The sequence below is a fragment of the Stenella coeruleoalba genome, assembly GCF_951394435.1.
Source record: "Stenella coeruleoalba genome assembly, chromosome: 5".
In the NCBI taxonomy this organism is placed as follows: domain Eukaryota; kingdom Metazoa; phylum Chordata; class Mammalia; order Artiodactyla; family Delphinidae; genus Stenella; species Stenella coeruleoalba.
Window position 1 is genome coordinate 17790189 of NC_137150.1, and position 18419 is coordinate 17808607.

The 18419-nt window shown below is 34.7% G+C and overlaps 1 protein-coding gene across 2 annotated transcripts in view; it reads right to left on the minus strand.

Moving 5' to 3' along the window:
• Positions 1-18419, minus strand: part of EIF2A (eukaryotic translation initiation factor 2A) — a 38715-nt gene that overhangs the window by 12116 nt on the left and 8180 nt on the right. Inside the window, exons 1-9 of one of the 2 annotated variants that reach the window (XM_079923346.1) lie at positions 17168-17278; positions 16757-16826; positions 11785-11859; positions 8189-8307; positions 6974-7073; positions 6532-6614; positions 3442-3515; positions 3154-3298; positions 2853-2969 (exon numbers count right to left, since the gene is read on the minus strand). In XM_079923346.1, coding sequence (XP_079779472.1) covers positions 2853-2969; positions 3154-3298; positions 3442-3515; positions 6532-6614; positions 6974-7073; positions 8189-8307; positions 11785-11859; positions 16757-16803 — 760 coding nt within the window. In that variant the 5' untranslated portion in view covers positions 16804-16826; positions 17168-17278. Of the gene's footprint in view, positions 1-2852; positions 2970-3153; positions 3299-3441; positions 3516-6531; positions 6615-6973; positions 7074-8188; positions 8308-11784; positions 11860-16756; positions 16827-17167; positions 17279-18419 lie in introns of those variants that run through there. The other variant, XM_079923345.1, reaches the window with a different exon arrangement.

Consider the following 18419-nt stretch of genomic DNA (forward strand, 5'->3'; position numbering starts at 1 on the left):
ACTCATAAACACAACAAACACTAAAAAAAAAAATCCAAAAATTTCATGGTATGTTAAAATATTTTTACATGATATACTATGGGGATTAATGTATGATCATAAATTTATTTAAGAACCCTTAATGAATCTTAATTTCTTTTATTTTTTTATAATTGTTTTACGATTTTGTATATTATTATTTGTCTTTAGTACTTTTATTTAAATTTTTTTTTGGCCATGCCGCGTAGCACATGGGATCTTAGTTCCCTGACCAGGGATCAAATCCGTGCTCCCCTGCAGTGGAAGCACGGAGTCTTAACCACTGGACCACCAGGGAAGTCCCTTAATTTCTTGTAAACGTTCTGGCAATGTGGGCTCATAGAAGCATAGGTTATTATTACTATTAAAAAACTAGTTTTTCTTGGAAGAGGTAATATATGCATACAGTAATAAAGATACAAACTATATAAAAAGACATGCCACAAAAATAAGTCCCTCTACGCAAAGGCAGCCCTCTGTTATACTTCTTGCATATCCTTTCAGAATATTTTTGTTGAAATTAAGCATCTCTCTCTTAAGCACTTAACACACACACAAAAAGTTCTAAACCTTTGTTGTTTTCATTTAATACTCTTGGAAATTTTTCCATGTAAGCACACTGAGCTCTGCCTCATTCAGTTGCACTGTATTCCATTACAAATCTCGCTGTTTATACTCCACTGTAAATGTACACAAATACATCTGTAGGAGAGAAACTGCCTGGTCAAAGGGCACATACATTTACTTCATAATGTACCACCACAAGGCCCTTCAAAGAACTTGTACCAGTTTACACTACCAGTAGTGTTTTTTTTTTTTTATTACTAAATTTATTTATTTTTGGCTGCGTTGGATCTTTGTTGCTGTGCATGGGCTCTCTCTAGTTGCGGCGAGTGGGGGCCACTCTTCGTTGCGATGGCTTTTCTTGTTGCGGAGCACGGGCTGTAGAGCACAGGTTCAGTAGTTGTGACGCACGGGCTTAGCTGCTCCGCAACATGTGGGATCTTCCCGGACCAGGGCTCGAACCCGTGTCCCCTGAATTGACAGGCAGATTCCCAACCACTGCACCACCAGGGAAGCCCTACCAGTAGTTTTTGATAGCAAAGATTCTCCCCTCACTCTCACTCATACTGTTTCATATTTTTATCTTTGCCAACCTACTAAGTGAAAAATTGTATCTTGTTTTCCTTTATTATAAATGAAGCACCTTTTAGTATACTTATATATAATTTTATTTCTTTTTTGTGGACTATTTTTTAATGTCCTATACCTATTTTTCTCTCCTGTTATTGGTCTTTTATTGTTACACTTGAGATATTAACAAAATTCACCTTTTCTCATATTTATCCCTTGTCTAAAACTTTTTTTCCCTAATTTTTTGTTTGTTTTAATTTATGGACTCTTTTCTTCTCCCAGTAACTTCATATACTAAAATTTATCACTTTCCCCATACGACTTCTACTTTGTTTAAAGTCTTTTTCTACTTTAAGATTAGAAAAATATACGTATAGCTGATTCACTTTGCTGTAGCTGTATAGCAGAAACTAACAACATTGTAAAGTAACTATACTCCAATAAAAATTTAAAAAAAAATTAGAAAAAAATTCTCCCACATTTTCTTCTAGTTCTGTAGTTTTAGATACAATTTTTTGGCCCAATTGGAACTTATTTTGGTAAAGAATTAGCAATAGTAACTTTCTGTTCCAAATAGCTAGCCAACTGTCCCCAAACCATATATTAAATGATCAATATTTTCCTGCATTGATTCAAATGCTGACTTTATTGTATGTCAATGGCTTTGGAAGTATGGATCTCTTTGTGGATCCTATTGTGTTCCACTGATTTATCTGCTTATCCATAAGCCAGAGCCAAATTGTCTTAATTACAATTGCTTTACATTTTAATATCTAATAGTATCAGAATCCCTCCTTCGCTACTCTTTTTTTTGCAAAGTTTTCAAAACATTCTTGCATGTTTATTTTTCAATATCAACTTTAGAACCAGCTTATCTAGTTGTAAAAAAGAAAATCTACTGGCATTTTAGTTTAATTTTTAGATCAATTTGGAGAGAAATGACATCTTGGTAAAGTTATTAAAGCTTATAGTTTGCCCCTCAGAAGTTTTAAAGTTTTCTTCCCATCAGTCCTATATATTTCTTTTTTGTTGCTGTATATGGAATCTTTCCTTCCATTTTGCTTTTTAAGAGGCTGTTGTTTATGCTGTAACTTCATCTGATGAGCAGAGATGATTCGATTTTCACCTTTCAAAACTGTATACTTATTCTCTTGATCAGGTACACTGACTAGGTCTTTCAGAATGTTAAATAATAAATGGAAGGGAGGCGGGTCATCCTTGTTTTGTTCCTGATTTGAATGGGAATACACAGTTTTTGAAAGAAAGGTTACCTTACCCTTACATGTTCAATTTAAAATAAAAAAGATTAGGGAGTTGCCAGAATTTTAAAACTAGTTTTTCACAGTTAACTCATCAAAACAAAATATGAAGTGGTTAAAACTCTTCAGTTCTGAAGATAGTGCTAAACATGCTACACCAGCTTGCTGTCATAATTAATTAAACAAGTCCCCAAAGAGCTATTACAATGGAATTATCTCACTCAGCAAGTTCCCTACTAAACTGCTGGCATAACTAAATTAACTAATTGGATTCTGTCAAAATAAGGTATGTTTGGGGATGATAAGAGGAATTTTATCTTAAAGGTTATTAAAATATGTGAGTTCTATCACTTGATCAAGAACTTAGATGATATCATCTTTATGGCACTGTAGTTTTTACTATCATTTATTCTATTAAAGGAAGACTGCTGGAACACTCACGTAATTGCACCACAGCACTTTCTCCATTTGTGGCAATGTAATGCAGCGTCTGTTCCCCATAGTAGGAAGCTCCTGTCTTGTCAACTTCAGTACTAGCTATTACCAACACAGCAGTAGCTGTAAGGGTAAAAACTTTAATTAGATTTAAAACACAAATTAAACTAATGGTGATTGTAACAAAGCACATGTAAATTTTCACTGAATAAGCACTGATACTCTTTTCTTTTTCTATACACATAGGAATATAAGTCTAAATTAATGCTTGATAAACAAAATGGGAGATAAAATATATTTATCATACCTTTTTTATTCCATAGCATTGTAACCTTATCAGCCTTAAAGAAACTTTTATTGGCTAAAGCTGCATGAGGTCCATCAAAGTTGGGGTACTGATATAATCTAACAAATGAAGGTGCACCCTTACTTCCTGGAACATAGACAGCCACCTAAGATACACAGACATAAATAATGACTTAAATTTTTTGAAGCATATAAACTAAGATGGACATGTTTTTAAAGTCACTAAAAACTAGGAAAAGGTTTAATCTCATAATATTCCACATGAACAAACAAAAACATTAGCAGTTACCTTGTACGGCTGGGGTCCAGGTGATAACACAAAATCATTAATTTTTTTCAAATGCAACTTACTTGCAAAGGTATCTAAAAAAAAGTAAATGGTATTAGATTAATGAGAGAAGCTAATAGAAATATCTCAAATTCTGAATGCATTATAAAAGGTTAACGTAACTATACACAAAACGGCTCACTGTAGTCTCATGTCGGTCAGGCAGAGTAACAGAGTGGAAAAAGCATGGGTGAGTGAGACAGACCTATGCTTGAATTCCTACTCAGTCACTGTGTGACCTTGGGCAAGTAATGGGATTACATACCTAATTCCTAGTGTGCAGTGCCAGGCACACAGTAGGTATTAAATAAATATCAGTTCTCTTCTCTTAAATCTCTGAACTAAAGTAGTCTTAGAGCCCATTTGATGGGACAGATGACCCTAGCTTGCTACTGTAGAACGTGGAAATGAAAATTCTGTAACTAATGTGATAAGCAGATCCACAACAATGATAATCAACAATAGCAACTATAACGATGGCCGATATTTGTTGAGTGCTTACTCTGTAAGAAACCATGTTATGAACACTACACTCTCCTAGTTAATGGGATCAAGAGCTATTACTCTTTCTTTGTTCAAATATAGAGACCAACAGCTATTCAAAAGTAGCATACCAAACTGCTAATCTGGCAGCCCCCTTCTTCTGGCATGCTCATAAAGAGGCAAGGAAGATAAGCGAGGAAGCTAACCCCAAATTAGTGGGGAAAGGATTAAGCCTCAAAAGCAGGAAATTGAAGGGTAATGCTAAATGACTGTGTAGATGGTGTCAAAATCAGCCTGCATGCCATCTTCTGTACATGTGAACATTTGCCAATTCCCATTCTACTTTCTCGACTTATGATGGGGTTATGTCCTGATAAACCCATGGTAAGTTGAAAATATCATAAGTTGAAAATGCATTTAATAAACCTTATGTACTGAACATCATAGCTTAACTTAGACTACCTTAAATATTAAGTGCTCAGAACACTTAATATTAGTCTACAGTTGAGCAAAATCATTAAACACAAAGGCTATTTTATAATAAAGTGTTGAATATCTCATGTAATCTATTGAATAATCAACTGAAAGTGAAAAACATAATGTCTGTACAGGTCCAAAAGAGTTCTAAGTGTATCAATTGTTGACCCTTGTGATCATGTGGCTGACTGGGAGCTGTGGCTCACTGCTGCTGCCCAGCATCACGAGAGGGTACCATTCCACATGGCACTAGCCCAGGAAGAGATTGAAATTCAAAGTACAATTTCTACTGAATACATAGCACTTTCACACCATCATGAAGTTGAAAAATCTTAACTCAAACTATTGTAAGTCAGTGACTGTACTAAAAAGTGTTCAGTCACCAATGGAATATTCTAAGGACAAAAGGAACTGCAAAACTTTCTTCTTTAAATTATTTTTCAGTAACCATGTTATAGGTGTTACTATTGGTATTGCTATTCTAAGAATGCTATGTGGTCAATGAAGAATAAAGCAAATGAATAATTATGTGGATGTGATATTCTCAAACTATCACCCCTGTTATCCCAGAGAAACACATTCTTGGTGTTGGCAAAAGGCAATACAGATATAAGATTAAAAAAAAAAAAAAAAAAAGGCCTAGAAACAATGATCAATCAACACAGTAGCAATGAGAATCCTCTACACCCAGACTGTGGTCTCTAAATACCATTTTCCACTAAAAGGGAGCAGAGTATATTGGAGAATTGGCTGATTCTAGGTGTATAGCAAGAAATATACAAGATAATCCTAGAATGATTTGTCCTACCATATAGCAAAAAAGTCATTAAAGACTAATTGACCAATGATGGGACAATTTGAAAATCAATAAGAATAGTAATTAAAATGGACTGAAACACATCATGTTTAAATCCATAGTTCATTAGGTTGGGGGTGGGGACTAATCGGTTGCAATGGAGATTGCTAGAGAAAGAACTCATTTTATTAAAAGTGATAAAGGAGAAGAATATTTATTTTGCCTTTCCCATATAAATGGTCCACTAGGTAACCAAATAGTAGAAAGGGGAATTTCTCCTTATAGAGGTAGTACAGCTAATAAATGATAGGGGAAGGAGGGAAACTATAGTATCACCAATTTTTAACCATGCATTGAACATTAACGCCAATTAACCATACAAAATTAAAGACAATGAGACATTATGTGCTTCTTGATAAAAGAATTGAACACGGCCTTATGATGTAGTCTTGCCCTCAGCTCCCCAAAAAAGAACTTGAAGCTGATCAACTCTAGATCCAAATAGTTATTTACAGGAAACGGATGAACATGTTAACTTACAGAATGGGATACAAGAGCAAAACTCAAATATGGGAGTATATATAAGACAAGTAACTTTGTTTCTTAAATAATAAATTGCAAGGGGGAAAAAAGAATGGAGAGGGAACTTATAGCTTAAAGAAACTTAAAAGATATATAAATCAATTGCAATGTGAAGGACCTTATTTGGATCCTGAGTTTTAAAAAAATTATCACATTTTCAATTATTAGAAATTTGAACACTGACCAGATATTCTATAATCTGTGATAATGGTATTATGACTAAGTTTGAAAAAAATATTAAGAGCCCTAATCTTCAGAATACATACTGAAATAGTTATAGGTAAAATTATATGATGTCTACAATTTTCTTTAGCAGAGTAGAAGAGATGGTAGGTGGAGAGATGCATGGATGAAGAAGGTTTGGCAATGGGCTGATGGCTATGGGACTAGGTGTCTACTTTTGTATTTGAAATTCTACACAACAAAATATTTTAAAAATTTGTATCACAGAATTTCAATAGCAACTAAACTCAGAAAGAGGTACTCAAATGTCTTAATAGTAATTATTAGATAGTAAAAGTTTATTATAAAAGAATGTTTGTGTTATAAAGTTTTACTAGCAATTACACTTGGAGTTATTCAAATGAATTACTATAACAGCAACTGTTAATATATTAATAGTATTTAGGAGAACCCTATGATACCATATAAGGCAATAAAAACTGTACATATTTATAGCAAATAATAAAATTATTTCATAAATCTTTCCATACTAAAATTGTTGTTTTCAAAGAAGTGAACTTCATTGTTAACATTTCGGGCACAAAGAGTTTCATCTTCTGACCAGGATGGACACCTACATTGAAAAGAAAGAATATTAAAAAATTTTAAATAGAATGTAACATCATATGTTAACATGTTAAAGTTTATGATATTGTTTACTATTTAAGGAAAAATACTTATAAATATGATGTCAAGTCAGTTACTAATAGTTTTAGTCAGCATATATAATAGAAAAATATTATTCCTTTTGATTCAAATACTAAATAAAAGATCAAGTTTTTACTCTATTACATTCTCACATACAAAATCCTTAAAGATCTAGATTTTGATCTGAGAAGTTATTTTCTAAATCAATACCAGAGAAAAAAATAACATACAACAAAGATATTTAAAATATTTAAAAATAATTAGTATTTTAAAGCATTTATTTACCAATTTTGCATTTTTTTCTGGATGAAAGACTTCAAACACGTCCCAGTTTTCACATCATAAAGTTGTAGGTTAGGTATCCCAGCTGTATCATCTTTAGAAGCTGCCATAAAAACAAAAATTTTGCAGTAATTGTCTCCTAACACTAGTAAAAAGATTTCATTCTTAGAAAAAATTTGAACAAGATTATAAAGATCGGGTAAGAGCTGCTTTAAATCAACTTTCCCCTTTAGCTTTAATTATAGATTTAATCATCCATTCCTAAAGCTATGACAATATGACGGCTGTCTGAGCAGAATTTTGTTATTTCTGAAATGAGTTAATTACTACAGTTTTTAAGAATACTTAAGAGATTAAGTGTGACATAGCTTGCTGTTAAACAGATTAAACTGTCTTATCACGAAAGCTGTGTCTGTAAGTCACACACATGAAAAAAAGTTATATAAAACCACTCACAGTCTTCAACTGATTCTCAATTTCCCTTTTACTTACTTGGAAAAATAATATTCATTAGAGTCCATGCCTCTTGGAAGAACGAACTCAGGAAGTTCATAACCCAACAATGAGCTACTATCATATATTTATTCAACAATATCCACATTATTACAAAATGCTTCTTAAAATAAGCCCTATACCGGGACCCAATATTTTATCACTGATCTATGAAGCACAGCTATATATTGGGTTGGCTAAAAAGTTCATTTGGATTTTTCTGTAAGATGTTATGGAAAAACCCAACGAACTGTTGGCCAAGCCAATAAAATGTTCATATAATGTATATTAGATCTTTAAATGCATTAGAAAATGACACACCATTTCCTACCTTTGTCACACCATAAACATTTCTCAGATGTTGTGTCTACTGTACTTCCTCTTTCATTTATAATTATATAAAACGATTTTTATTTTAAAGGTCATTATTCTTCTTAATTTTTGCGATCTTCTCTATCCATTGGTTATTTACTTTATAAATTTTCCCTTGAGCTTTTTTCTTTTCCTCTATCTCATGATGGATCTTCTCACTAACTTACTATACCTTGAAATTACTTAAAGTACATTCTATTTGGGGAATACAAGATTCATTGTCAATTAAAAATATTCTCAAACACTATTTACTATCATAAATATTAATTACTTTCCTATAAGTTTATAAACCTCCTTTTTTTTCCTCACTGAGTTGGTCCTGTCAGAATATTTTTACAATTGGAAAATACTTACTAGTGTAAGGCTGCCACGTTGCCAGGACAGTGTTTTTTGGCGAGAACTCAAGGCAAACTGTCTTTGGAAGGTCGAAGGAGTGCAGTTGTCCCTTGTTAGTGACATTGATAACATTTATTCTGGTTTCAAAAGAAATTACTTCAGCAATGAAACACTGTTTCACAATAGCCAGCACTATCCAAAACATTCATACTTCTTTTTAAGTACAGATCACTCTAAAGTGTTCATTCCTCATAAAAATCAATTTTCAGTCAGTTCTAGAAAATATCCAATAAACACTTTAACGTAAAAGAGTGTACATTTTACCAAAAGGCCCCTATTTAAGGCTGGTGTTGGGAAGTAGTATAGAATTTGCACAAAGATACAATAGATACCACCTTCAACCAAAAAGGAAAAAACAGGCCTTTAAGCGAACACAGAACAAATCTACAGACAAGCTGACGAATTTCAAATCCAAGAGAAAATGAAAAGTATCTATTTTTTAATTTGAGTAAATGGAACTGCAGCGGCTAGGGAAATCAGCAAGGATACTTTTGATGTCTATAAAAATCTCAGAAGCAGTCTACAAAAGATATTACTGTAAGAATTATCGTGGTACAATGACAAAAAAGACAATAATTGTAAAAAAAAAAAAGCAGTTTCCACTTTTGGGGACACTTTCTATGAACCATGTTCTGGTTTAACCACTTTATGTACATTTTCTCATTTAATCCTCACAACAATCTCATAAAACAGGTATTATCATCTCCATTTTACAAATGGTAAAACTGAAGGTTAGAAAAATGAAATGATCTGATGATTTGCCCAAGAGCATACTCCTAATAAATGCCAGAGCAATGCTCTGAAACCTGTTTGGCCTGACTTGCTCTTACGTAGTCCTTGTGGTGAAAGAAAGAAAGAAAAAAAAAAAGATACTCCATCTCATTGCAGAAGTTCCTTAAAGTTACTTTGTTCAACTCAAGTTTGAGGACGCTGGGTTAGGATAAGTGGCAACTGGTAAGAATAAACAATTACCATATATCATTTAAACACAGAAACAAACACACAAACACACACACTTATGACTGTAGATTCTTTACAACTTACTGTAAATTACATATTTTAGAATTACATGAAGCTTTCTTTTTTGTTGTTGTTAATAAACTTTAAAGTTATTCTTAGTTTAATGAAGGGTGTTTATTTTAATTTAATAAGCACACATTTAAGGAAAAATCAGTTATAGCTCCTGACTTAGTTAACCGTGAACCCAGCAAAGACCACAATCAATACACTATATCTGTTTCTCTTGACCCAGGAACAATATGTATTGTTGTGGCTGCAGCACCTTAAGGAAATAAATGCCAGAAGCAGGTATAAAAAAATCTATTAAAAAGATGGACACAACATGTGGGGACATATTAAGAGGATTGAGTTGAATCCAACAGAAAACAAAGTGGAGATCTGACATATAAAAAATTAATAATAGGGCTTCCCTGGTGGCGCAGTGGTTGGGAGTCCGCCTGCTGATGCAGGGGACGCGGGTTCGTGCCCCGGTCCGGGAAGATCCCACATGCCGTGGAGCGGCTGGGCCCGTGAGCCATGGCCGATGAGCCTGTGCGTCCGGAGCCTGTGCTCCGCAACGGGAGAGGCCACAACAGTGAGAGGCCCGCGTACAGCAAAAAAAAAAAAAAAAAAAAAATTAATAATAATTGCCAAAGTGAAAATAGACTTAATAAACTGTAAGCTAGTAGAATAAGGGATACCTCAAAAAGATAATAGGCAATGAAAAGATGTATGATATGTCCCATCAGATAGTAAATTTCTATCAACTCATTACTCAAATAGTGTAAACTAAAATATGGATTTAGGGACTTCCCTGGCGCAGTGGTTAAGACTGCACTCCCAATGCAGGGGGCCTGGGCTCGATCCCTGGTGGGGAACTAGATCCCACATGCATGTCGCAACTAAGAGTTCCCATGCCACAGCTAAGACTCAGCGCAACCAAATAAAAATAAATAAATATATATATAAATATTAGAAAAATAATAAAATATGGATTGAAAAAAAACCCCCAAATACCCACAATAGGTTACACCTAAAGAAATAAGAAAAGTTGAGAGTACGTCCTTTCTTTGAGGCTGAGAGTAAGACTGTCTGTTAACACTGTGAATAAGACCCAATATAATTATATTCTTAATAATTTTAGAGTAGTAGTTTGTTGGTTGGATTCAATAACTTAAAAAAAAATAAAATACTGATGAACATTTTTAATTATAAAAGCTAATTCTGCCAGCTACTTATAGTCATAGAAATGAATCAACTAATTCAACACAATCATTTTAGCATTTTTAAAAATCATGTGTTAATCCAATCTGACCTGATAGCTGAAAGACCTCAGAATATAGTACCACTGTGTAAGAAACATTTAAAATATACTTTTCAAAAGGATGCAATCATTTTTCCCCCTTTAAAAAACCTAAGATATTATATCTGGCTAAAAACAACAAAAATAACTTTAAACCAAGCAACAAATATTCAGGCATTTTCCTGCTGTGAACTGAAATACAGTGACTATGGAAAATTGAAAAGAATTGGTTTTCTAAGTAAAATTATGAACACTGAACCAAAATACTTTTTTTTTTGCAAGATCAATTTTGTAATCTGATTATTTTATGTAATACAGACTATACCAAACATACTTTTGAATAACTTATATTTAGATGACATGCTGTTATACACAATAAAACTAACAGTAATAAATATAGACAGTTGTTAATAAGTTAACAGCAAAGATATAAGGTATCTACCATGAACAAGCAAAGAGAGTTACTCTCTAAATGTTAGTGCAGAACTTAAGAAACCCTAACCAATCACTTAGAGCACTATTTAAAACAACCTCTCAGGGCTTCCCTGGTGGCGCAGCGGTTGAGCGTCCGCCCCCCGATGCGGGGGACACGGGTTCGTGCCCCGGTCTGGGAAGATCCCACATGCCGTAGAGCGGCTGGGCCCGTGAGCCATGGATGCTGAGCCTGCGCGTCCAGAGCCTGTGCTCCGCAACGGAAGAGGCCACAACAGTGAGAGGCCCGCGTACCGCAAAAAAAAAATAAATAAATAAAATAAAATAAAATAAAACAACCTCTCAGCTTCTTTTGCATTGAATTAATTGCCCTTTTTTTTTTTTTTTTTTGCGGTACGCGGGCCTCTCACTGTTGTGGCCTCTCCCGTTGCAGAGCACGGGCTCCGGACGCGCAGGCTCAGCGGCCATGGCTCACGGGCCCAGCCGCTCCGCAGCATGTGGGATCTTCCCGGACCGGGGCACGAACCCGTGTCCACTGCATCGGCAGGCGGACTCTCAACCACTGCGCCACCGGGGAAGTCCCATATGTTACTTTTTAATTCTAAGTAACTAGAGAACTCAAAGAAGTCCTGGCACATAAATAGAAACTAACAACTTTGTAGATGTTCTATGGATGTTATATTGGAGATAATACCTAACAGCACCAACACATTAAAAGATGGACTTTATAAATGACATCCAAATACATGTTATTCACATAAAACAATTATGTTTTATATTCACAACACACACATAAAATGTTATATAAATGAACACTCACTTTTCTCCGTTGCCCCAGGCAAACAAGGTCCCATCCTTACTAAAGGTACAGGTTTTGCAATTTTTCCCAGATTCTCTGAAAATAGTAAGAAAAAAAGCTTAAATTCATAAGCGTTAATACTTTTTTTAAAAATCTGATTAAAAATCCACAATCTTACCACAAATTTAATGACTAAGAACTTACATAAATTTTAGAAAATAATTCCAAAATGCTTTAGTCTACCAAAAATACTTTCTCGCTTAAAATGCAGTGCCAACTACCACTGTAAGGCTGGAAATTGATTTTATACCAACAGACCAATGTTAAGTAAGAAATAGAGCCCTTTTGGGTAAATAATTAGTTGGTATGAAAACCCAAAAATGTAGGTGTATGTGTAAGCTACCAGCTGTCAGCCCTTATCTTGAGAGAGCTGAAGGATTTCAACACGGAGGTTTTGTGAAGAATTTCCCAAACTACCTGCATAACAAAACAATGGTGGATAAAATATCCTCAAGCGGCCAAGAGGTGACCCTGGATTTCAAGGACAAAGACCTTCCACCAATTTCTCATGTGCAGAGACAGAAAGTATAACAACGATAAGAGGATCTTCACATTAAAAAAATATGGATGCAGGATTCTGTACAAAAACTAACCTGTGGAACTCGAACTTCTTGGCAACCTTCTATCAAACGATCAAAACTTTATGTACTGTATTTCTCAACTGGAGATGGCTACTGTGAGTACATCTCCCAGTGATAATGAAGACCCAAACAGAAATGTGTGCATGTGTGTACAGTAGATGTCCATATGTGTAGTCACAACATTAGATCAGAACTTTGTGGCTAACAAATATTTGAATTGTCAAATAACGACACACACAGAACTGACCAGTACACCCCTTCTAAACCGGACAATGTCTTTGTTTCTGTTGTTGTTGTTTTAAATAAATTTATTTATTTTATTTATTTTTCATTTTTGGCTGTGTTGGGTGTTCGTTGATGTGTGCGGGCTTTCTCTAGTTGCCGCAAGTAGGGGCTACTCTTGGTTGCGGTGCGCGGGCTTCTCATGGCAGTGGCTTCTCTTACTGTGGAGCATGGGCTCTAGGCACACGGGCTTCAGTAGTTGTGGCTCGCGGGCTCTAGAGTGCAGGCTCAGTAGTTGTGGCGCACGGGCTTAGTTGCTCCGTGGCATGTGGGATCTTCCTGGACCAGGGCTCGAACCCATGTCCCCTGCATTGGCAGGCGGATTCTTAACCACTGCGCCACCAGGGAAGTCCTGGACACTGTCTTTGCATTAATTCATCTGAAGATGACATTTGTGTTTCTGCAATCATACAATAATGGTAGCTTATCCTCAGTGTATAGTTACTAAAACATTTTTTTCTCACTCCCTTACATAAATAGCTATGACCAAGATGTCCTCCATTCTATACTTGTGCAACTTATTTCTGAACCTTAAGGCAGAATTTTACAATTATTCTTTTTAAATCTTACCCAACTTTTGGTCTATTATTCCAGCCTACTGATATCTACTTATATCTTCATTTTCCCTTGTAAAAGCATTAGTCATTCCTCACAGATTTAAGTAAAATATAAGTTATAAAACATAATTCTAAGCTATCATCTAAATTAATTATGAGAATATTGGATGACTTTTTAACAAGCTCCTGTGGCTCACCAATAGTCCTTCCCTCAAACTAAATCAACTTATTAGTCAGCTGACTTCACAGCTCTTAACCAATGACAACTCTGTCACTAACATCATTCAACCAAAAGACTTTCTCATTTCTCACATACTTTGCTAAAATCATGTTTATAGTTCTATTCTGATGTGTCTGGAAATTCTACTCAGAAAGGAAATGAGATAAACGTGAAACAATTTATTCTTAGCAAGCTCATTTTGACTCCAATAATTACCTCCTTAATGTAATGATTATAAATTGTCTTTTTAATAACTCATTCTAGAATTCTGTTTAAGAAGGAAGGCAAGCTTCCTAGACTATAGTATCCAGACTTCAATTCTTTTCTTAATTTTGGCACTTGGAAAATTTTGTCTATTTCCTTCTGGAACAACCTTTTAAATGAAAAATTTCAAATATATACAAAAATAGAGCAAAAGTATGATAACCCCCCTACACACTTATCACCAAGCTTAAATAATTATTAACTCATGGTCAGTTTCCTTTAATCTACTCCCTACTTTCATATTTAATGCCAGAATATTTTAAAGCAAAACCAGATGTCATATCATTTTACTCTATACTTCAGTATGCATCTCTAACTGACGAGGGCATTTTTAAAAAAGAGAACCACCACCATGCCACTTTAACTCATGAAATTAACAATAATTCCTTACTATCATTTAATAGCCAGTATTTGGATATCCGGTTTTTTAAAAGCTCCCCAAGTCATTCTAATGTGCAGCCAAATTCAAGGACCATTCATCTAAAAGCTTGATTAGAAGCAGATTTTTAATAATCTTCATAGAAGGTAAGTACCTCATAGTTCCTATTGCAACTTACCAGGAGACACATAATGTCTCCTTGTTCTGCTCTTAGTGATGCTGCGATTGTACTGGACTCATTATGCGCCTGCTCAGACTCACCTAATCCTTCCTGCTCCCAGGCACCAGCTATTCAACGAAGAGACCTGGCCACCTCATCTCCTAACACCACTGGTTGTCTCAGACTCTCCAAGAATGAAGGCCCCATTTCAGCACGGCTTCCATTATGCCTATTGCAGTAGCAGGAAGAGAAGCACGGGCACTCAGATTCAACCCGAACAGATCAAAAGAAGATTCTGGCTGCAGACCAATTTCGTACCCATCCTCTTCAAAACAGATTGTTCTAAGGCACAGTGGTTCTATACAACCTCTCTGGAGAAATTCTGCATGACCAAGCAACTTGGATGGATTTTGTGAATCTGTGGTCAGTTCAGTGCACCTCACTCTATATTTGCTTTCACTTCTTCCTTGTCTCATTTCCCTTTCCCCCTCACTCCTGATGCCTTGGGATTGCACACCCCAATGAAGCGCAGCACAAAAGCTTTAACACAGACTCTTATTTTCTAAAGTGGTGCTTTTCAAATATTAATGTGCATACAAATCACTGAGGAGCTGGTTAAAATACAGACTTTGATTCAGTAAGCTGCGAAGGGCCTGAGATGTTCTGATGTTTGATTTCTGCACTGGCTCAAGGTGATGCCAGTATGGCTGATCTTGGGCCCATACTTCCTGTAACAAGGTTCTAGAGAACTGAGTCTAGTAAAAAACAATGGTCAATAGAGTCAGATGATGGCAGCCTGATTATAAAGTTCCCTATCAACAGTTCATTTAACAGCATCTTTTAATGATCATTTGCATAGATCAGTCGTTCTCAAAGTGTGCAGACTTGCAGTGTCAGCATTACCTAGGAACTTGTTAAAAATTCTAATTCTTGGGCCCCTGCCCCAGATCTAATGAATCAGAAAATCTGAAGAGGGAACAGTATCCTGTGTTTTAACAAGCTCTTCAGATGACTGTGATGCATGCAAAAGTTTGAGAACCACCGATACATGACTTCTTTAGGATAACGAAATGGTGATTATCTAATCCCATCATTCTTTTTAAATTTATTACTGTTCTATAAAGAAGTTTTCCTCATCAACAATTTGGTTACTGAAAAATAGTTTGTACAGGAAAGGCAACATAAATGCTTGATTTTTTTCTTTCTTTATCAATTTTCAAAGTAATGAACAAGGATCCCATCAATTTCTAATGCTGACCAATAAGATTTGGAGGGAGGAGGATTTTTTTACAGACTACTTATATACTTAACACATCTTAATTCTTAGAGTCATTATTCTTCTTAATGCTCAAATTGTCCCATCTAAGGTTGGTATAAACCCCTTCATGTTGACTCCTGTGACAGTTTAGCAAAACCCCATTAGCCTTTTATAACTTCCTTGCTTTCTGGCACAAGATATGTATGGCTCAACTCATACATTTTTTGTCCTATACCTGGAGTTGACCACTCCCCCAAGGAACTGGTTCCTTTTAGTGAAGAATGGCATTTAGAAATCATAATCTGTGACGTATTTACTGCTACCAGGTTATCACTGGTTCTAGCCCTTTAGAGTGGACAGAACTACGAAATACAAATGTTTTTATGAAAAGAAATCATGAATTCACATTGATACATGCAAGTCTATCTCCCCACTTCACTCTTATGCTGAAACTTTGGTTCCTAATGACATTAATATAATTATTTATTTGTTTTACCCTACAATAGATTTAAAAGGATAACATCAATTTTCTATTAATAATAAAACTATTGAATGCACTTAAGAATATTGTACATCATCATATGGTTATGTCACCAACTTAATATAAAGCTAGGTTCACTTGTTCCCATTTTCCATTTAAATATTTTTTTAAATTTAAAACAATTACGTGGTCCAAAGTCGAAACTATATATACCAAAGTTCATTTACAGACATGTCCCCTGGATCTTGCAATTCTCTCTCCTCCTATAGATAATGACTTTTGTTAGTTTTTGGTTTACCTTTCCATTATTTCTTTTTGGGAAAAATGTCTCTCTATTTATCTAGTTATATATTTATATGTATATATTTTTTGTATATTTCATTTCTTATACTTTTTCATTCTATAATTTATCGAAGATTATAGGCAGTGGTTTGGCTATCACATTTACTGGTTTTTCCTCAGTCCCTAAGATAAAATTCTTCTAAGCCAGAGGCATGAACTGAATTACACTATTGCCTACACCTTTTCTTTTAAACATGCTTAAGCTATTATTTTCAAATCTAAAGATCATTTTTCTTGATAGAGAATATGTATTCTTTCATTCTTTCCATCTTCTGTTAATATTATATAATACGTCCCAAGAAACTAGCTTATCTGTTCTTTTTGTTTTTTGTTCAGAATATAACAACAAAAATACTTTAGAGTGCATTGTATAGTTCTCTGTAACATTACTCGACAAAATAAACCATACCTTGGAAACACTGTGCTTTCTGTAAAATGTGGTGGTCCATTCACCATGTATAGTCCTTCTGACCCTCGGACTAAAGAAAAAAAAGGGAAAGAACCACCATTACTTTGTTAATAAATACTCAGTTATCACAAATGTTTAAAAAAAAAGAAGCTTTCAGTCAAAATACTAATGAAATCATTAAACATTTCATAGAACTATCAAACATCAGCATTAAAAGGGCACACTTTTCTTCCTCTTGCATAAAAATCATATAATCGCTGAGAAATAAATAGGTAATGCAATGGACTGAATGTGTCTCCACAAAAATCCTCATGTTGAAACCCTAATCCCAATGTGATGGGATTGGAAGGTGGAGCCTTTTAGGGGGTTATTAGATCACAAAGGTGGAGTCCTCATGAATGGGTTTAGTACCTTTACAAGAAAAACACAGAGGATACAATAAGTTGGCAGTCAACGAACAAGAGGGTCCTCACCAGACCTGACCATGCTGGCACCCTGGTCTCAGACTTCCAGCCTCTAGAACTGTAAGAAATAAATTTCTGTTGTTTATAAGCTACCCAGTATGTGGTACTTTGTTACAGCAGCCTGAACTGACTAAGACAGGTAATATCCCTCTTACTTCTTTTCCTATAGAGCAAATTCATTTGGTCTCTAAGGAGACTACTTCAATAAATCCACTTTTATCTATCTTACAAGAAATCTATGCATTTGCATTGAGATACAGCATTCATACTTATATTCCTTCATTCAAATGGAAAAAAGTGATCTTAGTATTATGTTTTCACATTATTTTCTAATCTCATTTTCAAAATGTATGGATGTTGGAAACAGAATTAGGAGCTGAGTCTAAGTTAAATCTTCTTTGTATCAGCTTACTCTCTCAAGTAACTTTTATCATTAAAAACTCAAAATTGTAACTGTCACCAGTGAAAGGCAGTTGTACTATAGTAGAAAGGACATGAACTCAAAGGTAGACCTCAGTTCCTATCTGATTGTGGAATCTTAGATCCTCCCCACCTCTGAATCTGTGCCCCAATCAGCAAAATATAAACTTTAAAATACTGTGTGCTTTATGTAAAATAATAACATAAAAATATAGTATAAATTCATTCAAAGTTCTTAAAAAATATGACATTATTAATATATTTACAATTTCTCAAGCTAAGAGAACAAGCAGGATGAGATACATTCATTTACTAAACTCCCAATGATAGTAATATTCGAAAAAATTAAGTGGGAACAAAGTTCAAGATTAAACAAGCAGAAACATCTACAGAACTAGATTATACTTTTTTAAAATGACTGAATTAGAAGCTTCTAAAGCTGAACCAAATAAAATGATTCATTCATTCAGCAAATGCTTACTGGAGGAAAAAGAAACTACCACCGAAACCTTATGTTGAGTGCTGCAGATACAATAGGGAGGAAAATCAGCCTGTCCCTGACCTCACTAATCAGATAATTAGTCAAATATATGGAAATCTATAACTGCATTTAGTGCTACAAAGGAAAGATATAATAGGCTACTACAGTGAATAATATAGAGTTTTAATCTAAAAATGGAAGGTTAGGGAAAGCATCCTTGAGTAAGTGATTTGTGTGCTGAGATCTGAAAGATGAACAGCAGTTAACAAGCAAGGAGAACAGTAACAGTCACAGAAAC